The 26,393-nt window shown below is 53.4% G+C and overlaps 1 protein-coding gene across 18 annotated transcripts in view; it reads left to right on the forward strand.

Moving 5' to 3' along the window:
- PCBP3 (poly(rC) binding protein 3) overlaps positions 1–26,393 on the forward strand; it is a 212,629-nt gene that overhangs the window by 145,347 nt on the left and 40,889 nt on the right. For all 18 annotated transcript variants that reach the window (XM_082461051.1, XM_082461050.1, XM_082461049.1 and 15 more), the window contains one exon: positions 13,529–13,664. In XM_082461051.1, the coding sequence (XP_082317177.1) occupies positions 13,655–13,664 (10 nt within the window). In that variant the 5' untranslated portion in view covers positions 13,529–13,654. The remainder of the gene's footprint in view (positions 1–13,528; positions 13,665–26,393) is intronic.

The raw sequence follows: 26,393 nt of genomic DNA on the forward strand, positions 1-26,393 counted from the left end.
TCCCCCACCCCGAGACACCTTTGTCCGCACATATCCAGTGCAGGAAGGGGGCTGGCAAGATGAGTTTGGGGTTCGAGGCGAGCCAGATGTCCTTTCTAGCCCCCACTGATGACGTGTCTTTGAGGTGAAACCCTGCTCAGGACTGAGACAGCAAGTCGACCCTCCAGCCCCCAGAGGTGGCCAGGCTGGGGCCCTGCAGGGGCCGTGGGCCCAGGAGTGGACAGCGTGCAAATAAATGCATGGTTAGGTCCCATCCAAAAATACTGCTTCATTTTGCATTTTTCCTCAGTTGGATTGCTGCCTGCAGATTGAAATTTCCTTTCCACCAAAAAGGACCACCTTTGCGGTACCCGCTGCCCGGGTGCTCTCTGCCCTGAGGACTGGCAGGAGGTGGCGGGAGGTCTGGTCTCTGTGAGCAGCCACGGCAGGCCTGTGTGCACCTGCAGCCGCGTGCACGGGTGTCTCCACAAGCGACCAGAGCAGGTAACGCGCTACGTGTGGTCCAGAGCCTCGGGTGACGTCTGACCACGTCGGTGAGCAGTGGGGCCTCATCAGGCACAACCAAGTGGAACAACTGTTCTTCACCAACTGCACACTTAGGAGTTTTCTGCAGCCCGGAGTGCTGTGTGCCTGTCTGCTCCCCGCCCTGGGCTCCTGCCCCGGAGCTTGTTCTTGTTTCTAAGGCTGCGCCCACGTCGCCATCGCTCGCCCTCACCGTGCCCGTCAGCGCTGGTGCCACCCACCCGAGGCTTAGCAGGTTTCCGAGTGTGAACGCCCCTCGATTTGTCCTATGCCTTTGGTTGATTTCCAGCATCCTAATGGTTATTTTGGACGGTTTTGTCTAGTTTTGTGATTGCTTTTGGGGGACAGCATTCACCAAGCTCCTCATTCCACCTTCCTGCAGCCCATCCCCCTCATTATTTCTCTAGAATATTTTAGACATTTCCAAGGATCACTGCACTGAACTGCAAATTAGTCTACAGAGCATCAGGGAGCTTGAAACATTCAGAGTCTTGCTGAATTTTTTGGATCTCTTGCTCCCTTATTCTTGTACAATCTTGCCATCCTCTAGGAGGACCGTAGGGCACTAAGCCAAATCATACCAGAAAGAACAGCTTTCAGAGGCACATCCAGTTCTTAAACTCGATCATGGAAGCGGAGGGTCACCCTGACGTCATGGCCACATGCCCTGTAATGAGATTTTTCAAATCAGGTTTGCTGATTCCCAGCAGCGCGTGCCGAGTGGGCCTGGGGTCGTGCGGGAAACTCTGCCTCCACAACAGAGAGCTGTCGCCCTCTGTGCTGCTTTGTTGTCAAGGCATGTGGCGGGAGGGGGGATCCCTGAGGGGGCATCCGCAGCAAGGACAGTTCCTGTGAAGAGTCCAGGGTCCGGGCCCCACGCTGGTTTCCTGCTTCGTCATCTCCCATCCACCTTCTTTTCTGCTCCGTCTGTCACTTCTGCAGGAACACAGGTGACCCTGTGTGTGTGTCAGGTGCCTCAAGAAAACAGCACAGGACCTTTTAACAGAAAATGTGTAACTGAAGGTAGGAAAAGAAAAAACAAGGAGGATGAGACAAGTCCAGGGAGCGTCAGTCATAGCCATAAACCTGAGTGGGTGAACTTGGCTATTGAGAGATACACGCACAGGGACGGGTTCACACAGCTGTGTGGACGGCCATGAAAGCAGCTTTCATTACGTGCCTAGGAGCACAGGCCGGCCGCAGGGACAGAAAGCCTGTCAGCAGACCTCTGCTCCTGGGGAGACGGAGCAGATGCCCTTTCCCTACCCCGGTGGGGGCCGCGCAGGGCCCGGGTTGAGCTGCAGAAACAAATGATCCTCAAATCGTATAAATGCACAGTTTATTTTTCATTCTCTTGGGTCGGCTGTGGCTCTTTCTGTGTTGACTTCACCCCCCTCCCAGGCTAATGGAGCAAATTCTCTCTGGAACATTCCAGAATGATGGCAGGGGGAGGAGAGAACGCGGAGAACGCTGCTCTGGCCGTGCAGCTTCTTCCCAGAGGAGCACTAGGTGGCCAGGTCTGACCTCAGCGCTGGGCGAGGCTAGTCCCCCGGGGGACAGGCGGGGCGTGTCCAGGAGAACAAATAGCACACAGACGTCTGCTGCCCTCCTGTCCCCTGCCCAGGAGAGACGGCCGGAGCCCACCCGCCACCAGCGCAGGCACAGGCCTCATGGCCAGGCTCTCAAGCCCGTTTCTCGGCCAGCTCCGAGCTGCCCCCTCTTCCTCTGGACACCTAAGGACGGAGGGGCTGCTGACTGTCCAGCTGCCGCAGCATCCATGGGTGGGCGCAGCTTGCGGCGACTCGGACAGGTCCCTTTCGATGGAGCGGGAGCAGGAGGCGCCTGGCGCCCCGCACCCCACAGATGTGAGGGCCCGACGCGCGACCTCCTCGCCAGGCCCCACTTCCGGCCCTGGGGTCCCTCCCGGCCCGCTGTCCCGCGTTCTCTCTGCGCCTCCCCACACCTCTGTCCTCTAGGGCGGGGTCTGGATTTCTGTATCAGACCAGGTGGTAAATACCTGGGCACTGTGGGCTCCGCGAGGGCTGTGTCCATCGCCCAGCTCCTCCATCGCAGCGCGAAAGCAGCCCCAGACGGTACGCACGCTCGTGGGCACGGCCGGGTGCCGGTAGGACTTCCTTTACGAAACCAGACGGTTGTCTGGGCTGGGTTTCTGGAGTGTGCAGACCCTGTTCAGAGGTCCCTGCGCTCCTGGGCTGGGTGGGTGTCCTGGCCTGCGCCTGCCCCTCCCGTGGCCCCTTGGCCAAGGCAGTGCCCACAGAACTTCACTTGGTGGAGTGCTGGCAGCCTCAGCCCTGGTTCCTCCTGGGCACCCCTCTCTCCAGACGGACCTGCTGCAGCCGTCCGTAGGGGGCTCCAGCCTCAGGCCTCCCCACTTCCCAGCTGGAAATGTCACTCAGCAGTTTGGATGGAGGAGGCTGTGGCCTGGGTGTGTCCCCCCAGAATTCATGGGTTGAATCCCTGTCCCCCACCACGACTGAATTTGGATGCGGGGCCTTTAAGGAGGTTCAATGAGGTCATAAGTGTGGGGTTGTAACCCGATAGGGCTGTGTCCTGATAAGAAGAGGAAGGGATACTAGGAGTGAGCCCCCAAGAGGAAAGGCCACGGGAGGACCCAGGGAGAAGACGCTGTCTGCACACCAAGGAGAGAGAACGCAGGAGGGACCGGCCCTGCAACACCTGACCTCAGACCTGCCACCTCCCAAGCCGACTGAGGGTGTGCTGGCCGCCTCCTTAATCAGATTCTTGTCATTAAGTTGAATTTTAACAAGTGCTTGTCACCCAAAGACATTCTCAGTCTTACCCTCTACTGACTGCTGTGGCCCTCAGAGCATGACCCGGGGAGCCCTAGGGGTCCCCGAGACCCTTGCAAGGGACCTGCAGGGTCAAAAATGACTATTGCCATAGTGCTGGTTGTGCCTTTCCCCTCTCACTGAGTGCCGCTTGAGCTGGGGTGGTTCTACTGCTGGGGCCTGAGCCCCTGGAGGCTCTGCCAGTGGCCCCTGCGTTCTCAGCCAGACTCACCCAACCACGTCCTCTCGGGGCAGCGTGCTTACTCCTTGTATCCGATAGATCCCGAGCCTCGAGCGCCACCCTTGCCCCGCCTGTGCACCACGCCGTGCAGGAAACATGGCCACTTGGGGGGACGCCTGGTGGACAGGTGTCTGGACTTGGGTATTGGACAGGCACTTTCTCAGAAATGATCGGGGTTACATCCGAGGGTTTTGCTGCCAACTATGACCCTTGAGGGCTCAGCAAAGTTAGAATTGTCCAAAATTTTTATCTGCCACTGTCCACTGCTCCCTCAGACCTTAAGACTTTTCTGTGGTGCTTAGTGGTGATACTAACAAGTGTGATTGTTTTTGGTATTGAGTGATAAAATCTGTCCACATTTAGAAGATCTGCATGACTCAGTGAACCAGTTTCCATATGACCAATCATGCTTGGGTAAAAGACAAACAAAGTTTAGGGCAGACCAAGGCTTTTACAGTGTGACAGTGTTCAGAAAGTTCCTTGTGGTTTTTCATGTGGTTTCAGATTGCAGTTTGCAGCTAACCTTTAAGAAATTACCATCGCTGAGTTTAGGCATGGTGATGAGGAAGACCGTGTTCCCGGGTATCTGAGCAGGCCTTTCCCAGCTGCCCGTCTCCCTGAGGCCCGCTGTCTGCACGGACTTCACCCAAAACAAGCAATCACAACAGAGTAAACACAGGAGCAGATATGAGAATCCAGCTTCTTCTACGAAGCCAGACCCTAAAGAGACTTACAAAAATAGGAAACAAGGCCACACTTCACACTAATTTTTTTGTTTGGGAAAATTTAGTTATTCATGAAGATTTACGTTTGTTAACCTGTGTCAGGTTTCTTATCGTTGTTTTAAAATGAATTAATAGATAAAATATTTAAGGTTGCTCAGTTTCAATGTCCAGTAAGGTGAATGGTGATACACACCCCCCAGAAGGAAAAAAGCACCATGGTGTCCCCAGTGAGTATAAGGCAGGAAAGAGGTTTAGAGACGGGGAGCTTGAGGGTCGCTCTGGGGGCAGAACAGCTGCACCCCCCGGCCCCGGCCCACTCCCCACTCTCCCCGGATTCTTCTCCTCGGACCTTCCTGAGCTCAGTGTCGGAATAAAGATGTGCTCCTAAGTGCTCCTCCCTCGGGCTCTTGCCTGAAGCTGTAATCTCTTCGCGGAAATTGTCTGCTTCTCCGTGCAGGCGGCACTTGTGCTCGGTACCACCGCAGCCTCTGCAGCCTCTGCCCGGTGCACCGCCCTGCGGCCCCGCCCGGCCCCACCGGCAGGTTCTGTAATGGCCAGCGTGGCCCAGCTGCCCTGCAGTCACCGTGAGTCCTGGGTCTCTGTGGCCTGCACAGGCCACGCGTCAGCTGAAGTCACTCTGGCATCTTCCGGATGCTTGTCACCAGGGCAGAGGAGTGACACGCGTCACCCTGCTCACATCTGGCTGGCAGAGCAAGTACTTGGCCAAGCATGCCCGGTGGGACTGGGAGCATCTCTGCCCGAGGGCGACGCCGAGGGTGTTGCCGAGTGCCCGGCAGACCCTCTGACCTGAGGGCCAGAGCCGTGAGCCCGGAGAGAAGCCCTCCTCCTCCGTCTTTCCTGTCCCTGGACTGTTGGTTTGGGGCCTGCCCGCCTCCTCCGGGCGGCCGCTGGAGGGCCTCGGCTGGAGGGCCACCTGCGTGAGTTTGTTGCCGACCCTGCAGGGTGCGGGCGTCGGCCGGGCTTCGTCCCCATGCCGGGTGAGCGCAGCTGGTCTGCGGGCTGCCTGGTGCCCCTCTTTAGTCCCCGGTGGACTCTGGTTCCCCTCCAGGTGTCGGGAGACATGGCCTAGCCCCTTCAATGCTCTGCCCCACCCCCGAGGGAGTGGCGAGTCAGGGCGCTCTGGGGGTCCCGGGCACATCGGGCTGGGCCGTGGTGAGACGGTCTGACCCGTGTCCTGCCCGAGGCACCGTGCTGGCCTCCCCTGCTCTCAGTATATTCTTACTCATCCAAAATCTGCGTTGTGCCTCTACTCCAGGCCTGCAACGAGGGGGTGCACAAGTGGAGAGAAGCGACTTCTGGAAGCCAGTTGCTGGGTGAGGGCTGCCAGGCTGCTGGGGCCAGGGGAGCGGGCTCTGGAGGCCAGGAGTGGTGGCCAAGCTTGTGACATGGGGATGTGGGCGAAGGGCGCCCCGGGTGTGGGGAGCATCGGCTGGGCTTTTCATTCTCTTAACAGGGTCTTTGGTATAGCAAAAGTCGGTAATTTTGATTAAGTCCCGTTTATCAGTTTTTCCTTTCGTGGTTCATGCTTTCTGTGTCAAGTCTGAGAACTCTTTGCCTAGCCCCTAGGTCCTGAAGATTCTTCTGTTTTTTTCCTAAAAGTTTTGTAGTTTCTTGCTTTACCCCTGTGTCTGTGACCCATTTTGTGTAAGTATTTGTGTGAGGTGTGAGGCTTAGGGCGAGGGTCCCCTGTCCCAGCACCTTTTGTTGGGAGACCACCTTTCTCAGTGGGACTCCTTTCCCCGCTGTCGGAGAGGGGCCAGGCCTCTGTGCTGGGTCTGCCCCTGGGTTCTCTCTTCTCGTCCTCTGGTGTGTGTACCCCCCGATGCCAACACCACACTGTCTTGAATACCGTAGCTACAAAGTAAGCCTTATTATCAAATCGAGGGATTTTTCCTGCTTTATTCTTCTCTTTCCATATACATTTTAGAATAAGCTTGTCTGTGTCTACAAAACCTTGCTGGGACTTTTGCAGGAACTGCGTTGAGCCCGCAGACCGATTTGGAGAGAGCTGATGTCTTTACTACGTTGAGTCTTCCAATCCGTGGATATAGCGTTGTCTCTCCACTTACTTATGTTTCTTTGATTTATTTCATCAGCATTTTGCATTTTTCAGCAGACAGGGCCTTCATAAATGTCATTAAGTGTGTACCTAAGTGTTTCATTGTATTTTTAAATGATTTTAAATCGTTGTTTTAAATTTTGGTTGATGTATGTTCACCGTTAGTATACAGAAATGCAGTTACTTTTCGTGTATGACTCATATTCTGCACCATTCTGAACTCACTTATTATTTCTAGGAGTTTTGTTTTGTTTATAGATTCCTCAAGATTTTCTAGGCAGAAAATCTGATCGTCTGCAAATAGAGATGATAGTTTTACTTCTTCTTTTTCAGCCTAAATGCCTCTGATTTTTTTCTTGCCTATTGCAGTGGCTGGAACTCCCAGTAACATGTTGGATAAGAGTGGTGAAAGTGGACAGCCGTGCTTGTTCCCAATCTTAGTGGGAAGCATTCATTCTATCACCATATGTATGATGATAGCCGTAGGTTTTTTATAGATGCTATTTATCAAGTTGACATAATTTCCCTCTATTCTTAACTTGCTGGTATTTTTTATCATGAATTAGGTGTTGAATTTTGTCAAATGCATTTTAATGCATCAGTTTATATAGTCATATGGCTTTTATGCTTTCGCTTGTTGATATGGTAGATTACACTGATTGATTTTCTTTAACATGGAGCCAGCCTTGCATATCTGGATAAATCCTACTTGGCCATGGTACGTAACTCTTTTACACATTGCTGGATTCATTTGCTAATTTTTTTTAAGACTTTTTAAAATTAATTAATTTATTTATTTATTTTTGGCTTCGTTGGGTCTTTGTTGCTGCCTGTGGGCTTTCTCTAGTTGCAGCAAGTGGGAGCTACTCTTCATTATGGTGCACGGGCTTCTCATTGCGGTGGCTTCCCTTGTTGCGAGCATGGGCTCTAGGCATGTGGCTTCAGTAGTTGTGGCTCATGGGCTCTAGAGCGCAGGCTCAGTAGTTGTGGCGCACGGGCTTAGTTGCTCCACGGCATGTGAGATCCTCCCAGACTAGGGCTCGAACCCGTGTCCCCTGCATTGGCAGGTGGATTCTTAACCACTGCGCCACCAGGGAAGTCCCTCATTTGCTAATTTAAGAAAAATATTGAGTCTATTTGTGTGGATGTTCATGAGCGAGACTGGTCTATTTTTTTTTTTTTCTGTACCGTCTTATCTCCAGTTTTGGTATCAGGGTAACAGTAGCCTCACAAAATGAGTTGGGAAGTTTTCTATTTTCTATGAGTGTCTAAGGCTTATGTTCATTCTCTTTTAAATGTTTGGTGAAATCCTCCAGTGAAACCATCTGGGCCTGGGGATTTATTTTTTCTGGAGTTTTTATTACAGGTTTTCATGTCTTTAATGGCTATAGGCATATTGAGGTTGTCTCTTTCATTTTGATTGGATTTTGGTAATTTGCTGGTTGTTCAGTTCTCCCATTTCTTTGCTGAGGTTTTTCGAGATTTGCTTTAAGCATGTTCAGACATGCTCACTGCAGCATTTTTGTGACAGCAGCTTTAAAGTCCTTGTCAGAGAATTCTAATATCTCTGTCATCTCAGTGTTCGCATTTATTGATATTCTTTACTCTTTCATGTTGAGATTCTCCTAGTCTCATTTTTGGTATGGCAAGCGATTTTTGTTTGTATCCTGGAAATTTTGGTTGCAATGTTATGATATTCTGGATCTTATAAAAATCTCCTGTCTTAGCAAGCCTCTACTGACATGGGTGGGGGAATGTTGTTCACAGTGGGCTGGGGTGGAGGCCCAGGCAGCCCTTGGCCTCCCCGATACCTTGGGCAGAGGGAGGAGCTCCTCGTTCCTGAGAGGTGGGAGCCCCTCTGATGTGGGCACGTGTGTGTGGCACGCGTCCCCTGTCAGCTTCGCCTGGGGGGCAGTGTTCTCCAGGGGGGCGGGGGGTGGCTTTTCTTGAGGCTTTTTTACAGTGTTCTTTGGCATTTTTCGGTCGCAGGCTTTTCCAGTGACCAGCCTAGAATAAACAGGAGGGAATCAAAACAAAACACAAAGGTGAACTCACTGTTGTGTCAGCCTTCACACCTCAGGACCCATCCAGGCACTTCTCTCCACCTTTCCCATTTTTCTTCGGCTTGTTTCATGTTTAACACAGGGTTTTTAGTTGTTCTCAGCAGGAATGTAGGGAAAAATGCGTCTGCTTCATTTTGTCCAGAACCAGAAGGCCTGGTGTTCCTTTTAATTACTCCAGTCATCTGTGCCTTCTGGATTATTTTTCTTGATCAGCGTCATCAGAGGGTTGTATATTTTGGGACCTTTTTTGAAGAACCAAATTTTATATTTGTTCATTTTCACAATTGGTTCTTTTTTTGTAACTTCTGATCTATTCTTTATTATAATTACTTTCTTTCTATTTTCTGTGGATACTTTCTGTTATTTTTCTAACTTCTAAAATTGGATTTTCTATTCACTAGTTTTCTGACTTTATTCCTAGTATAGGCTTTTAAAAGCTGTAAGTTTTCCTGTAAGTTCTATTGTAGCTGAATGCTACAAATTTTGGCATGCAGCACTTTTATTATTGTTGAGGTCTCATGATTTTCTAATTTCATCATGTCATTCCCATCCACTTCTTATTTAGAATCATTTAAAAAGTGTTAGGAGTCCAGGAGAGTTATAGAGTTATCTTTTTGCTAATGATTTCTAATTTAATCGCCCACCGGGTGGAAGGCATGGTCTGTTGATTCCATGTCTTCAAAATTGGTTGAAACTTGCATTATGAGTTAGAACATTGTCAATTTTGGTTTTGTTCTCTGAGAGTTTTAGGAGAATGTACAACCTCTAAATGTCAGGTGCAGCTTTACGCACACACATGATAGTCCACAACTCGCTCCGTGTTCACTGTCCTTGTGTGAACTGTGACGGGGGTGCCATGGCGTCCCCGCCAGTTGGGTGGTTTGTTGGTTTGGCCCTGGGGTCGCTCCTCAGATTAACCCCTCGCGGGCTCTGGGGCATCGAGGCACTTCCTCACCATCATCTCTTGGCTGGATTAGCGGGTAATCTCCTGAATTCTCTCCCGGCTTCCTCTCCTGCCGCTTTTCACCTTCAGCCTGGTTTCCACACCAGCAGCCAGATTGCCGGTGTTAAAATATCGTGATTTATCAAAATCCTCTCACAGCCCTGTTTCCCGCAGGTTCCACCTGCCCCCTCTTCAAGTGGCCTAAAGCACCCTGCCCGCCTGCCCCCACCCTCTCCTGCTGCCCAGCTTCCCGGCAGGAGGGCTCACAGAGGACGCCCAGTGGAGAGCAGGACAGCCCTGCGCCCGGTCGTCCGATGTCTCCGACCTTCCGGTGAAGCCAGGCCCCACGTGAGGGTGCGGACGGCAGTGGGAGCCGCTCACGCCCGCGTGCACACGCGAGTGTCTGCCTGTGTGCGCATGTGTGTCGTTTGCGGCTCGATGGGCTGCTTTTGTCTGCACTGTGCCTGGGAGGGGATGCGCCGTCCTCGGGCTCTGGTCCTTTGAAACTGATGCATTGTGGCGGGCTGTTCAGCGAGCCGCTGAAAACCACTGCTCCTGTTGTCACTAAGTGGGTCGCACAGCGAGGGGCGGCCGCAGAGGTGAAAAGGGGAGTCGTGAACCCCACTTTGTCTCCTCCGTCACCCCCCTTTCCAGCACCAGTTGAGTTTTGAAAAGAGAACGGCAGAGCCTTCCCTCCGAGACGGTGCCCGTCGCTCACCTCTCGCTCCACGGGGAGCTCGGTGTCCCGCTCCCTGAAGCGGTGGCCGATGCTGGGAGAAGTGGGTCACTGCGCGAGCGAGTCTGTCACATCACTCTCTGTGTCGCTGGTCTCGTGGCGCTTCTTACCAAACCCAGTGCCACGTCAGGCTGTATGTTTAGTAAACGAGTTCCCTTCAGAGGTTTCTGGGGTGATATAAATTTCAAATGGAGTGTCTTTTAGTGCATTAATTTCTGGCTTTCTTGCGCTGTCATCAGAAAGTGCTGTCGTGCTCGTTCTCCTTTATGTGACTTACAGTGAGGGGTACCCCTTCTGCTAGGGCGCCGCGGGCCTCAGGGAGGAGCATGAGGTCTCGTTCTTTCACTTCTCATCCCCGTAACACTCCTGGGGTGATGTCGGCATTTCTGTCCTGAAGAGTCACCCTTTCCCAAGAGGAAACCTCTGGGTGTCCCTGGGAACAGGAGTACTTGATTGGCGACAACGGTGCCGTGGCACTTGAGGCCCTAATGCTTCCTCACAGACAATTCTAATTGTTACTGCTGTTTCCACCCACTTCCCTGCCCCTCTGACCTGTGGAGCCACTCGGTGCCTGCAGGCCCTGCTCTCCCTGGAACAGGGGGCGAACGGCCGGCTTCCGGGTGGCTTCTTCCCTTAGAGGCTGCGGTGTCAGTGTCTCTGCTTTGCTCCTTATTTACCACATTTTCACCCACTTCCCAGATCCCAGGGTTGTGCTGAAAGCCTTTGTTGGTTCTTCTCGCTCCTCCTGACTTCTTAGTGCTTGTGGGTTTGTGCTGTTTTATTTTGTGAGCGTCATTTCAGTGCAGTTTCTGTAAGGGTGGAGTAAACACATGTTAACTCTGTGATGTTTAATACGAGGTCTCTTCCATTGCCTTTTTTTAAAAAAACTTTTGAGTATTTATTACCTTTGTTCTTTTTAATTGAGTGTAATTCACCTATCATACAATTCATACTTTAGAACTGCATATTTTAGTAGTTTTTAGCGTATTCACAAAGGTGTGCAACCATCACCACTGTCTAATCACAGAGCGTTCTCGTCGCCCAAAAGAAACCCCACGCCCATCCCGTTACCCTCTCTCCTCAGCCCTAGGAACCGTGGGTCCACTTTCTGTCCCTGTGGGTTGGCCTGTTCTGGACGTTTGCTGTAAATGCGAGCACACAACATGTGGCTTTCCGTGTCTGGCTTCTTTCCCTTCTCGTAATGTCTTCAAGGTCCATCCACGTTGCCGCGCGGGTCAGTACTTCATCCCCTTCTTTGTGGCCAAATAACATCCCGTTATAAGGATGCACCACGTTTTGTTTATCCACCATCATCAATTGATGGACGTTGGATTGTTTCCACTTTTTGACAGTTATAAACAACACTGCTGTGAACATCCATGTACAGGTTTTTCTGTGGACGTATATTTTCAACCTCTTGGGTATATGCCTAGGAGTGGGGTTGCTGGGTCATATAGGAACTCTAGGTTTAACTTGTGGAGGAACTGCCAGCCTGTTTTCCAAAGGGGTTATATCATTTTATATTTCCACCAGCAGTGTATGAAGATTCCAGTTTTTCCATATCCTTGCTGACATTTGTTATTTTCTGTTTCTTCTTCTTATTATTATCATTTTCATTATTATTACTATTATTGCCATCCTAAGTGGCTCGTTGTGGTTTTGACTTGCATTTTTCTAATGCCAAATGATGTTGAGTTACTTTTCCTGTGCTTATTGGCCATTTCTATATCTTCCTTAGAGAAATGTATATCAAATCCTTCGTATATTTCTTAATTGTTTTTTATTGTTGAGTTGTAGAAGTTTTATATATAGTCTGAATATTAATCCCTTCTTAGGTATCTGATTTGCCGATATTTTCTATTATGTAGGTTGTGTTTTCACCTTCTTATTAGTGCCCTTTGATGCACAAAAGTTCTTAATTTTGATGAAGTCCAGTTCATCTACTTTTTGTTGCTGCCTGTGCTTTTTGGTGTCATATCCATGAAATCATTGCCAAATCCAATGCCATGAAAAATTTTTTTCCAGTGTTTTCTTCAAGATGTTTATAGTTTTAGCTCTTAAGTCTAGGTCTTTGATCTATTTTGAGTTAATTTTTGCATGTGGTGTAAGGTAAGGATTCAAGTGCACCCTTTGGTGTGTGCTATCAGTTTTCCTGGCACTGCACATATAAGACTGTTCTTTTTTTTGTTTGTTTTTGAATTTTATTTATTTATTTTTTATGCAGCAGGTTCTCATTAGTCATCTCTTTTATACTTATTAGTGTATATATGTCAATCCCATTCTCCCAATTCATCACACCACCACCACCACTCCCCACCTTCCCCCCTTTGTATCCATACGTTTGTTCTCTACGTCTGTAAGACTGTTCTGTTCTAATTGACAAGGGAGCCAAGACAATCCCTTGTTCTTCCATTGCTTTCTGATGAGTTCCCACACGTGACCTTCAGCCCTCTCCGATCCTCCAATCAGTAACACGCTGACCCTTTTCCTGCACCAGTGGAGACACCGTCTGCCCCTGTGAAAGAGGGAGGCTTTTACTCAATGTCACCTTCATGGCATTTCCTTACATTTCGTATTTTCTCATTTATTTCATTTTGAACCTTAACATATTATATGGGTAAGATATTTTAGCTTGAAACAGACTCAGTGATGTTGTTTATTGCCTAAAATGGTTACCTGATTGACATGGAGAAAGACAGAGACACATTTAACATGGGCTTCTCATTATTTTTGGTGCTCTGACCTCACAGTTCCAAATGTTGGATGCTGTTGTAAAGAGCCTTTTAAGGCATCCCTGACAGTAACGTGCAGAGGTCGTTACACCTGGACTTGAAAAATAGCAAAGAGGGTATGTTATAAACATCTTGTGCCTGGGGATGAAGTTTCCTGTTTGGGCAACAATGTGAATTCAAAAAGTGAAGAGTCAAGAAACTTAGACCAAGGAGAAAATGATGCACTCTGGAAAAGACTAGGTGGACAGATTGCATGCTGAAATGGAAGGGTTCGAGTGAAATGATGATACCAGCTGTAAAGTAGAAAACCAGCAGTGTGTTTAAGTTAATATATAGTTTCATAACTTTTAAAATCAGTATATATACATATAAATATACTAAATATTACAAGTAGAAAGTTGACTGTTCACTTATGTTCTCAAAAGTGTGTACAGTTTTACCAAGCACTTCTTCTGGACTGCTCATCTGTGCAGTGGAGGCCCCCTCCGGGCCGCGTAGGGTGGGTCCCAGGATGAGCTCTCACTGGCATTTCATCACATCCCGCGCGTCTCACACCTGAATCTTAAGAAATGCTTGCTGCTCTGTTGAACACAAGAAAGCAGTTCTGTTGAAGCTCAGTCCCGATGCACAAGGTCCTAATTCGTCAGCTCATTTGCCCCTGTGTTTTGTGTTTCAGGTCGGTGGGCTCCACGACCAAAGCCGGTCCTCCCGTGAATCGCCATTTCTGGTTGTGATGCTCTAGGTCACAACGAGTGTGAACACACGCTATCTATGGGCCTGCTCTGACTCGTCCAGCCTGCTTATGGGGGAAGGTGAGTGGCTGTGAAGCGGCCCTTGTCTGCTTGTCTGTTTACCAAGAATGTGTAGCAAAGTCAGACTCACCATGGAACAATGGAATGTGTTTGAAGGGCCCATGCTGTATTTTACCCTCTTTAGTCCGTGATGTGGTGTCAGCCGGGAGTAGTGCCAGGAAGTGAAGACGAGCCATGAAAAAGGAAACTTTAAGAAAGGAAGTCGATGCAATAATGTGATCGGGCAGGAACATCATTCCTGATCGGCTCTTGAAAAGGCACGTCTAGAATTTGAAGAAGCAGGTTTAAGCTGAGGCAGAAATGTTTCTCCCTGGCTTTTTCCCTTGAATTTTTGAGGAACGTGGGATGCCTTTGAACTGTGTTCGCCTATGTGTTCCCTGTTTTCAGGCCTCTATGGCCTCATTCCACTAGGTGGGGAATCTGAAGAGCTGGGTCTGTGGTCTGCTTGCTCATTGGGTCTGTGAGGGACACTAGCCACATGCAGCGCCCCGTGCTAGCGCTGCAGGCGGCCTGGCCCTGCTGACCGTCCTGCCGTGTGGGTGTGGGTGCAGGAGCCTGGGTGCACGTGTGCAGGACGGGGTGTGCCGGAGCCTGTGTGTCCTGTGTGCCGCTGTGCACTCCACCCAGCACCCTGAGGTCCGAGTTCTGCCCGGGGCTTCAGGGGTCCTGAGCCTGCAGTACTGACTTTCCCTGGCCTCGGTGTCTCACTGTAAATGGAGGCCTCCAAGGTTCCTTGCTCAGCTCTCATGCCTGGTCCTCTCCAGGCCAGTTCTAGTTTATTCACCCGTGCATTTCAGGTTACAGGGGCATTGCCGAAGGCTGAAGAGTACATTCTAGGGTGCCTTATTCACGCGGGGCCGCAGAGGTGGCCACTGAGAAACTGTTTCCAGCTGTGGGAGTTACTAATCCGGGTTCACGCCATACACATTGTACAGGTTCTGAGTCAACCTATCTCCCAGGTGGTTGTCAAAGAAACACGTGCATCTTTAAAAGGTCACAAAACTAATAAATAAGGGGTACAGGGCCCCCTCACCGACTTTATGAAATTCTTCTTCATTCTTCTCCACGGCAGCTTCTCTTCTGCCCTATCCAAATGTTGTCTGTCTGGCTTTGTTTTGCTCTTTTAATTGCAGCTCAGCATTTTTAATCCTGTGGTGCTTGACCCAATTCCATAAGCCTGCACGCTGTGTTGTTTTGATCTTTGCTTTGTATGGAGGAAGGTTAAAATCATTTCAGCCTCCAGGTGTCTGTTTGCGTGAATGTCAGTGACAGGTCACTTGGAGGCGGCTCTGGTTTTGGGCAGGAGCTGGAAGGAACGGCTCCTTCCACACGGCTGGCACGTCCCAGGCTGCTGTCAAGAGCGAGGCTGGTTATGTAAACCAGAGCCGTCTGACCGGGCTTCTTCAGGACCACGTGGAGGTGGAGGACAGGCCCGGACCAACCCCAGGCCAGGCTGCAGCTCAGCAAAGGCGGGGGCCGAGGGACCCCACCAGGCTCTCTGCCTGCCCCCCCGCCACCCAGCCCCACACCGGGGGCCCCTGTCCGGCCTGTGGGCCTGCCCTCTGCCCGGCCACGTTTGCCAGGTGCCCCTGTGCTCCAAGGCCTGCGCGCCTGACCTTGTGTCGGGCACAGGGCAGGCTGCAGGGGTGATGGGTGGAGTCCAGTGAGACAGAGAAGCCCCAGCCGTGGGCAAGCGAGTGAGCGGCCACTTAGCACGATGAACACGACCCCCCAAGGCAGGAGGCATAGTGCTCAGCGGTGTGGGTCCCCCCCCCTTCCCGACACCCACGCTGAAACAGCTAGCAGGCACAGCTGGCAAGGCTGTCCTGTGCTGCCCTGGCCTTGTCCCTGCCCCTCAGCCGCGTTCAGCTGGTTGTGGGCTTGTCAGCCCCAGACACCCTGGATGCCACCATCCTCGGTTCCCCCCGATGTCCAGGCTGCACCTTCTGGCCTCCTATTTGGTTCCCGTGCCCTCAGCTCCTTCTCTTCGGCCCGTGACTCTGGTCCTTCATGCCCCTCTGCTCGCTGTTCCTCTCCTTGTCACTTCTTCAAGGACTCGGCTCCTCCTCTCCCAGCCACCTCTCCCCGCGCAGAATCAGGCGGGGAGCCTTGGGGGCTCATCCACCTGCCGTGACCACCTCCCAACCCTGGTGGCCTCGCGTGGCCACTTGCTCTCCTTGTACCCCTCCTGCCCCCACCAGACCCAAAGGCCAGTGCCCAGTCCTCCCAGCACCCTCCCAGTGGCCGACAGGGGGCCCTCAGCGGCCTGTGCCCTATGACCGTGAGCGAGCCCGAGTGACAGGGCTGCCTTTTCTGTCCCTAACAGAGCTGTTGCGGGGACTGGACGAGCTGACAGTGCAGGACACATGGCAGGGCTCCTCCCCTGCCAGCCACTGACGCTGGCATCCCCAGGACGCTGGGCCCCGTGGGCACTGATGACAGGCTGCCCAGTGTGGGCTGGAGCACAGGGAAGGGCCCCTCCTCGCGGGGGTGCCGCTGGCTGGGTCGGTTTGTCACCCTATCCAGGGCCTCAAGCACGTGTGTCCTTTGACCTTCTATAAAGAAATATTCTGAGGCAATAAAAGACGGACAGAGAGAGGTCCACCCGAAGAGTATTGTTAAAACACTGTTTAATGTAACAATTCAAACACCCAGAATATACAGTCCTTGCAGTTGACTATATCCTTATGCATGAAAATGCGTAAAATTAAATGCATAAAATCTTATGCATAAAATGGGATACCATGGGGAATTTGATCACTACTGTGTAGATTTAAGCATAGTGACACACAAAAATATTTTGTATATAATGTTAAGTGAGAAAAAAAGGACAAACTTGGGTGGTTTGGGCCTATTTTTGTGAAAAAGTATAATGACACACACCTACTGGAAAAAGGTCTGACGAGGTCGACCTCCAAACACCCCACTCTCACTGGTGGTCTTTCTGGGGGATGAAGTTACAGGGCTTTTGCATTATATGCATTTTCCGTTTTTTCCCGTAACGAACAGTCAGGCTGATTTTGGCAGGTGCCACCCCAGTTGGCGTCACAAGGTGCCCCGCGCTCTGCGGGCTCTCGCAGCGGGAGCTCGGCACCGCCCCCAGCAAAGCCAGGCTCGTCCTCCCGGACAGCGGGTCCTCTCTGCGCCGGAGTTTCCCCACCCGGTGGGTGTTTGGCTTTTTCCATGGATCTGCCTCTGATTTCGTGAGAGATGGCGAGAGGTGGAGGTGATAGCGCAGTCACAGGGCAACCTCCTCCTGCTTGGTGGCAGTGCCCGCTCTGACTGGGGGACCAGCTGCGTCCTCCACGTCCTCTCATGGGTCTGGGTCGGTCCTTCCGTCTCGCTGCCCAGACCAGAGCCCCACTGTCGGGCTCACTCCTCTCAGGACGCCCAGCGCTCAGTGCTGCCTAAGCTCCTGCACGCAGCTGGCTTCCAAGGCAGCACCTAGAAGCCCTAGATCACGAGGAAGAGAAAACTGGGAGAAGGAGAGGGTTTGCGGGTGGTGCCCTTTCAGACGCCTCGTCCTGGGGAGGACCCAGCCCCCGAGCGCACAGACAGCTGACAGGGGCGGCAGTGGCTCGGCTCTGCAGAGCTGTGTTTCGATTGACGTGGGCCCGAGGTCTCTGCCCCCCTCCCTCTCCAGGCCTGAGCTGTCGTGGCCGATGTCCCGCAGGCACGGCGGTCTGTGCGGTGGCCCCTGTTGGGGGAAGGCGTCATTAAAATGACAGCGCATCCGCCAGGCGCACCCCTCCAACGGAACGAGGGGAGCCGGGCGAAAAGTAGGTCACATGTGCCTGGTCCCATGTCACGAGGTCTCCAACCTGAGGCCAATGGGATCTGTAGCCTCCTCTGGTTTAGAACAAAACCGCACTCTAATTTTTCTCCTTTAACATTTTTATCTTCTCTAAACGGGGAGAGTGACCATCTGTCTGATAGCCACATCCATCCGGCCCTGCCCGACCGCACAGCGTGGCTTTGTTCTGAGGTAAGGGGCTGTGGGCCCGGCCGAGGCCATGCGGAGCCCAGACAGCGGGTGTCCAGGGCCATCCAGCTGGGCTGTGCCCGGTGCTGACGGAGCGGGAGCGTGGGGTCCTCACCGAGAGCTCCAGACGTTCCCCTGGTCTGACAACACGGCTCCTCTTTAAGGATCAGGGTCACTGTTGACACTCCAGTGTTAGTGAGCTATTACGTAGGAAACAAACAGGTCATTTTTCAGCTGTTGGTGCTCCTGGGGCAGGTGTGGGGATGTGATCCTCCCCTCAGAGAGGCTGGTCATCCCCGGGGCCCAGGGCTCTGCTCCCTCCTGGGGACCAGCACCTTTGTTGGGGAATGTCCACGCCTGCGGTGACCAGGTGAGCCGGTGGCATCCACTGGCGTGAAATGCACATGTTAGAGTAAGGTCGATGCGTGTGTGTTGCGGCGTGTGGAGCACACGCACTTTCGGAGCTTGATGCTAGATGAGAAGTAACGCCCTTCTGTTGTCCCTGGGAGGCCAGTGAGCATGCATCCTCTGTGAGGCAGCGGGGAAAGGTACAGTACTTTAAAAGTGTTTGTAAAACTAACGTGAGCTTTGTGGCTTATAAGTAACAAAAAAATTTTCTTTTACCTGTCCTATAAGTAAATCGAAGTATTCCATTAGTTCAAGGTGTCTGATGAACATATTTTGCAGGTAATGAGTAGACGATAAAATGTTTGCAATATCTGTGTAGTTGGCTGGCCGCTGGTGCCGTACTTAGACAAACTATATGCTCTTGTTAGGATTTCCTGGGAAAAAAATGTTTCCAGAGTGGTTTGCCAGAAACCAAAGTTGTATGGTATTTGATTTGAGTGTGTTCTACTGGAGAAAAGGGTTTTGCTTTTCAGAAATAAAATATTTAAAATGTGTATCTTAACTGGCTTTCCAGGAAACATAGGTCTATAGCCAAGTCCATAGAAGTGAATGTGGACACTGTAGATGATTAATTCCCCCACATTTGAGATGTAAAAATAACAGTTGCACCCTTGGTAACAAAATAAGATTTTTCTCTTGTAGAAATATTAGGCATTTAGGGTGATACCCAGTTCCTTCCAACTGCAGCCTTTGAAAGAGTCTCATGAACTATATCTAAAGGGCTCTTTATCCATTTTGCAATCTTGAAGAAAGGGAAATTTTTCTACTATTCCTTAAGATAGAGCAGGAAATTTCAATCGTTCTTGTATTTATGATTCTAAACGCTTCCTTTGTGCCTGGGAAAGTGCCCAGTATTTCAAAGCAGTTTTCACATTGTCTCCTTTTCCTGTTCCACCTGACCTACGTCCTCACGGCTGGGAGGATGGGGCTCGGTCATTGTGTGGGTAGCAGGTTCATGTGCGTTCATGTAAATTATGCCCCATAATTGGCTCTGGGGGGAACAAGACCTGGAAGTAAACCTGCACCCCGGCCAGTGTTAGGAGCACTGACTTGCCCTTTTTTACCAGCGGAATAGAAGATTGTTTTTCCAGAAACAACACAATCTCAGAGGAAGGTGCCCTAAGCAGAGGGCCAACCTCTGTCCACGGCACCCCTCGCAAGCTCCTGACGGCCAGCAGCTCGTCCTTGTGCTTCACGTTGGCCTGGGCCGGTCTCTGACGGACGTTCTTGGCTTTTGGTCTGGCCTCGTCTGGGGACCAAAAGGACTGCGGGAGGAGCTGGGCCGCCTTCTGCACGCGCCCCCCGGGCCACCCCGCCAGTGCCCCACTGTCTCTGCGAGGCCCCCGCTCTGCGGAAGGAGGCGCGGAAACCCACCGCCGTGAAAGGCACGTCGCCGGGTCCGGCAGCCTCAGGAAGGCTTGGGGTCCCGCGCGCCCCCGGGGCTGGAGCCTTTGAAGAGCCGTCTTGGCTCTGGCCGAGGGGGAGCTTCAGAGGTCAGGGTCTGAGGACGGGCAGCCCGTCGGGGTGGAGCCGGTGCTCCAGGCGGTCCCCCGGGAAGGGCCCGGCTCCTTCTCTGGGGCATGCCCCTGCCGCTCTAGAGGACGGTGCCCGTCGGTGCGCCTCCGAGAGGGTCCTAACCCCCGCCACCACCTGAGAACCTTCTGGAGAGGCAGTCTTGTCTACCCCCACCCGACCGCCTGAGTCAGGAACTCTGGGCTGAGCCTGGTTCTGTGATCCACAGAACTTCCTGGGGACGCTGGTGCCCGTGTGAGTGTGAGAGCCGCGGGCAGTGCTGGTGCCCGCGGCTGGGTGGGCACGGGGAAGGTCACAGCTGAGCCGTGTGTGTCCTCTTCCCCGCGTGTGACCTGGCAGCGGAGTCTCTTGTCCTGAGGTGACACGGGGTCTGTTCCCTGTGTGCCCTTCCTGCACGGAGACCCCACTGCCAACAGTGTTGCCCGCAGCATGGAAACCAGAGGAGACGCGGCCGCCCCTGCTGCCCAGGCCGAGCCCCAGGCGGCGGCCGGTGGAGGGAGGACAGGAGGGACGGCCCTGGGCCTGCTCCTGGGTGGTCGCGACTCCCGGGACTCGGGGACCGGCGGGGGCAGGGCCGAGGCTGGGCTCACTCCCCAAGCAGGCAGCCCCCGCGCCGAGGGGGGAGGTATTGTTAAGAACAATCCAGAAGAAGGCAAGAAAGGAGAGGGAAAGAAACCTGTATAAAAACACACCGCCGGGCAGGAGTAAGGAAGCCGGTGATGGATGTCGGTGGAGGAGACTGGTCTGGAGGGAGGTGGGTCTGTTTTGTTTGCTTTAATAAAAGTGGTAGAACAGAAAGACTATTCAGTAAATGGTGTTGGGTCCATCAGGTATCTATTAAAAAAAGCTGAACCCCAAGTCAGAACTTGACCTCACGTCAAACATAGATGCCTCTGCGCCGAGATGATGAGCTGAAGGACCCAGACAGGACGTGTGGCAACTTGGAAACGGCCTTCTCCGGGGACGGGCACCGCAGGCACTCGGCCCAGGAGGCACCGAGGGCCTCGCCCCAAACGGGAGGCCGATGCCGGTGACAGAAGGGTCAGTCTCACGTGACCACGTTTGCACCCTGAAGTCCCACTCGGGAGGGGAGGAACGACAGAGCAACGACCTGCCACGCTCAGAGCTCGGACAACCCCAGGGACCTTGGTGGCAGGGGGGCCGCCCCCAAAGTGCGCCCTGGGCGCAAAGCAAGCTCTCCAGATGGGGCTGAGCCGTGATGCGGAGTTGTTCCTTGTCGTGAGTTGGTGGTCACACCTCCCGGTGGTAAATGTGGGTGTGAAATCCAGCTGTGATTTAAGCTTTGCGCGTTTTACAGCCTCTTAATCATACTGCTTTTGAAGTCAAGCTGAGGCGCACACGTGCTGTGATATTTATGCAAAAGGTCACGTGTGTCCCTAGGAAATGCTCAGGACAGGGGCCAACAAGAGCGACCCCCCCAGGAGTGGGGTTCAGTCTGCTCTGAGGCAGTTGTCTCCCAGCCCCCGGATCCTGTGTCCCAGTTGAAAGGGGTCCGCCCACGGCCCACCCTGTCACACTCACACCTCAGCAGGGACAGTTCTGCTGCCCTTTGTTTTGCCTTTTTATTCTGTCCTTTTTGCTCGTTTTAAAAAGGATCCCACTGTTATTATAATCAGATCTTTTTAAAGCGGCTCGTCTGGGTGACTGAGAAACTTGTTTTTCTGACTTTCTGAGGTTTAAATTGCCACAGAGCCTCCGGAGTGGCATCTGGGGGCCCGTGGGTGGCCGGACAGCTGGTGTCAGCTGGTGACACCCTCGGCTCCAGAGCTCCGTGCCTCAGACTGGGCTGGGCAGGCAGGGAAGAGGCAGGGTGCTGTCCCCCGGCTGTGTCCGCGGTCTGCCTCCGGGACAGCCACCTGGCCTGGCCTCCAGAAGCACGGCGAGCTGACCGCCCGGGCCCAGAGCATCACCCCTGTCCCCGTGCCCCAAGCGCAGCCCCCAGTCAGCAAGGACCCGGCGCCGGTGCTGAGGAAATGGGCGAGGGGTGCCGGGACGCGGAGGCGGTGCCCGCAGGCTTCGCAGGCCGCGCCCTGTCGGGACCCTCGGGGTGGGGTGGCGGTCGGCTCCGGCAGCTCGGTCCGGTGCGGCTCAGGTCGTGCTGCCCACAGCCCTTGTCTTGCGAAGCTCGTGTGACCCACTTCTTCCCGGCCGAGGTCGGGAGCTAGACCCCGCTTGGGTGCTGTGCGGGTTACCTGCGCCGTGTCTGTACTTGGCTTTACAGATCCGCCTTTGTGTTTGGGAGGTGGGAATGGGGAGCCCCCCCCGCCCCCGTGCACGCGCCTGCCTGTGCTCCGCCAGCACAGCTCAGAGAGCACGCCAGGCCTTGCAGGGAGTGAGCCGCGCAGGGCTTGCGGGGTTCACGGGCCCTCGGAGGACTGAAGCCCCGGGGATTAATTCCATCAGGAGCATCAGCTGCAGGGAGGGGGGCCTCCCGGTCGGCGATTCTGCCACCGGTGCTGCTCTCATCTGGAGGCCGAGGTGACCCTGGGTCTTTTTAGGAAAGAGGAGCCGCCCTCTTGACAGGGGAACCCCGTTGGCACCTGGGGCACCCTCACCCGGGCAGCCCTGGGGGGACAGCACCCAGAAAAGGGCCCAGCTCCTGCGAGGGCTGAGTCCTCACGTTTCTGGTTCCCCCCACCCCACCCCCCGCTCCGGCCTCGGGCCTCCTGCCCTCAGCATCCTTCCCCGCCTGCTCTCCGGGGTCCTGACGGGGTCCTGAGGATGGGGGGGTGCTGCCCTGAGGGACCCTGTGTGGCGGGGAGGCCGACCTCCTGGTGTGAACTGGTGGGAGGTGGGTTTCCCAGGACAGGCCGCCTCCTCGGAGCCGGGAGAGGAGGGGTGGCTCTGGGTGCGTTCCTCTGAGGACGTTGTCCAGGCAAGTCCTGGACTGGCCAGCCTGCCTGCCGCCCGGGGAGCGGCCCTGGGAGGGTCGAGGGCACTCTTTGGGCCCCGGTTACTAAGTGAAAGAGTCTGTTCCCGTCGGGCAGCGGGGCCCTGCTCTGTTCTTGCCTTGTGGCGGGCGCCACCTCAAATCCGAGATGAGCTCCGGGAGGGGACCCCGACCAGGGTGCCCCCAGCCAGCCTTTTTCCTCATAACTGGTTGGGTTTATTTCTCCTTAAAAATCTCATGAGCTCAACTAATCTTGGCCTCTTTTGCTTTTCGCGCTAACAGGGCAACACCCTTTCTTTTGTTACGTTTATGTAAAGTTATTCCCTGATTCCCGCATTTTTCTTGGTATAAATTACCATCTATGTCCCTTTGTTGTAATAAAAGCTGGAAATAAGAGCTCTGTGTCCCCCTTTTCCCCAGTAAAGAATGGTGCCCGGGGCACAGGCTTGAAACCAGCGCTCTGCTTTTTTTGGGCAGATGGTCTTGAGCGTACTCAAGGCGCTTCTGTCTTGTGTTGCCAGGGAGGCCGAGCAGTACGCTCAGTGCCTCCCGCACCTGCCTCGGGGCTGCGGCCCAGCTCTGCGCTTCCCAGCTTGAGGCCTCGGCTTTTCTGGCCTCCTGCCCCCAGCCCCCTGCCTGCCCCCAGCCCCCTGCCCCGCATCCGGTCTGTGAGGTGGAGGGGCACTTCCTGGCGGGGCTACAGGGAGGACTGTGCCTGGCACACGGTGAACGTTGTATCAGCTTTTGGTGTTGTTATTGTTTGTATGATTATTTAATTTATTAATCATGTTGACAGGATTCCCGGTATTAAATTACCTGTCTATTCCAGGTGTAAACCTCCCTGAGGTGTTGTGATTAGTAGTCCTCCAACATTGCCGATTCTGTCTGTTAATATTTGACTCGGAGTTCCTAGCTGATCAGAGGCTGGAACTGCGGGCCCGCGGCGGGACCGGTTCCCCAGTGAGGGGCCTGCTGCCCGCATGACTGCGGCTGTGCCTCCGCCTTGGAGGCTCCCGGGGGCTCTGCCTGGGCTGCACCCGCCTCTACCCTCCGTGTTGTGCCGCGCACCCGGCTCATCCTGATGTCCTGGGCGGACGCCCAGCACACACACGTGCAGGGACACGTCGCCGGACGGCGGGGTGGATAAGCACGGCTCCATCCCTGCCGCTTCTCTCCCGCCGGCCTCCAGTCCGCTGCACTGGGCCAAGTCATGCAACATCAGAAAACCCAAGCTGTTCTTGGACCGACGCCTGCAGAGCACCAAGTCTGCAGGCCCAAGGGGCGGGCTCCGTGCGCTCCTGCCCTTGTCTCCGACTTCCCCTGACGCGCGGCTCGCCCGCACCTGGCGCCCCGTCCAGATGTCCCATCCCCCGTCCAGGGCGAGGGCAGGAGGGAGGCCGCCCACGCTCCCCGTGGGGACCGTTCCCCAGCCTCTCGACCGTCACATCCCATTGGCCCGGAGGCCGTGAGCGACTGTCCTCTCCTCTCCAGAAGAGGCGCTTTCGCCTCTCTGACCTACTTGGAGCACACGGCCGAGGGGCGGGGGAGGGACCGAACGTGGACTCAGCCTTTTGGACGGCCAGCGGACCAGCCTGCAGCCTGTTTGTCCACCAAACTGAGCCCCTGGAGGGTGAGGGCTGCTCCTTGCTTGGTCCTGCGTCCCCAGCACAGGCCCCTGCTAGGAACCGAGTGTTAGATGGACGGTCCCTGCCGTGGTCAGCCTCCCAGTGTGGCCTGAGGGTCCAGGGAAGGCAAACGGTGCACAGACAGGCTGAGCACCTGCTGTGTGCAGTGGCCGGTGCACAGAGAAGTCGGGCTCCGGGAGCCACGGCCTCGGGAGGGTCAAGTCCACACCCAGGCCTCACCGCAGGACCAGAGTCGGATCCAAGGGAGTCCTGCCATCTCCGCAACAGAGGTGTTATCAATCTTGAAACAGTGTGTTTGAAATAATCGGAATGTTTGCAAGCCATACGCTCTGATGTAGGTGACACCCTGGACCCTGGGTGCTTCCCCAGATGTAGGACAGGAGTATCCCTGGGTGAAGCCCACACCTTCCCAGCAAGAGGAAAGACCCGCGCTCCACGGCCTCTGCAGCAGGGAGGGAGGTGAGCAGGCAGCCAGCCTCCCAGCCTGGCACGTTTGTCTGTCCGGACACTTGAGTGAGGAGCCGGCAGGCTGTGTGCAGCGCTCACTGAAGTCAGGCTGTGTCGGCCCGAGCGTCTTTCTAACATTACCTGAGACCGGCGAGAGCATCTTCCTGCAGAAATCTCCCTCCTCCCCGGCCTCAAGGACGTGCTCTGCGCTGTGAGTCCTCCAGGAGCCGAAAGCAGCCAAGAAGCTCTGTGGGTTTGTACTGTCCTGGCCTCCTGCAGCCTGATGGGGCAGTGAGCTGTTAAACAGGATAAATCAAGTGTGCAGGCCCTCCCCCCCAGGGCCCCTCCACGGTCTCTCCCTGGCACAGCTGAGGCCCCGCGTGTAGCTCTGGACAAAGCACAGCTAACGGGGCAGAGCCGCCGTGCGCTCGCTGCAGCCGTGCGGGCCTCAGATGGCTCTTGGCTGGCGGGACTCCTCCAGCTCCCGTCTCTGGGCGAGAAATCCCGCGCTGACGCATGCTGCACCTGTAGGCAGTGTGACTGCTGTAAAACGGCTTCTGCTTTAATGTCCAAGTCTACTGGCCCTCCCCCCAGAAGAGTGCCTCAGGGCTCGGGCATCACATGCCACTTTCAAACGTGGCTCTCCTCTCTTCACATTTGAAACAAATGCTGTCAGTGGTTTATGTTTGACTAGTTCACCTGTCTGCTGGTCAGGAGCATGAGCTCTGGAGCCAACTTGTGGTCACTCAGTTTTGTGGGACTCATATGTAAAACAGGGCTGGGACTGGCCCTCCTGTGTTAGGACAGAGTGCATTTGCATAAGGGCAAGCCTGTGTACCGTGTGCGGTTGGCTGCACGTTATAGCTACATGTCTTATTAGGACAGTAGTCATTGTACTAGAATTCTTTTGATTTGAATATTCCTTTAAAAAAGAATGATTGGAAAATTTGTTTTATCAGAATTTCACTAAGTAGTACTGGTTATAAATAGATTTTGCCAATTGAATCAATATAAAAGATCAAATGAGGTTTTGGTTCTGGAGCAATGGAGTAAGCGACACCCACCAACTCACATCATAGTTAATGGTGAAAAGCTACTGCTTTCCCCCTAAAATCATTAACAAGACAAGGATGTCTGCTCTCACCACTCCTGCTGAACAGAGGACACAGCTCTAGCTAGTTCAATATGACAAGTAAATAAAAGAAAAGGCATACAGATTGGAAAGGAAGAAATAAACCGTTTCTATTTGTAAAAAACACGATCGTCTACCTCGAAAATCCCATTAAGGCTACCAAAAAAACTCCTGGAACTAGTAATAATTAGCAAGTTGTTGAGAAAGCAAGGTCTACATACAGAAGTCAATATTGTTCTATATACCATCAATGAACAATCAGAAACCAGAATTCAAAACACACCATTTACGGGAACTCCAGAAAGTTATATACTTGCTATATGTGTAACAAAATATGCACAGAATTTGTGTGCTGAAAACTAGAAAATACTGATGAGAGAAATCAAAGATCTAAATAAGAGACCTCCGTGTTCACAGCTGGGACACTCAACGTAACGGTGCCAGTGCTTCCAAGTGGGTCTGCAGGTTTAACGCAGCTCCTGTCAGAGTCCCAGCAGGACTGTTTGCAGATGCAAACAAGATGATTTTTAAATTTATGTGAAAACACAGAGGAACTAGTTAAACCAAGAGAATTTTTAAAAAGATTGAAGTTGGAGTAATTTTATGTCACCATAATGCTGCAGTAATCCAGACATTGTGGTATTGGTGGATGGATAGGCACTTACATAAT

This window comes from Balaenoptera physalus, assembly GCF_965194825.1.
Source record: "Balaenoptera physalus genome assembly, chromosome: 4".
Classification (NCBI taxonomy): Eukaryota; Metazoa; Chordata; class Mammalia; order Artiodactyla; family Balaenopteridae; genus Balaenoptera; species Balaenoptera physalus.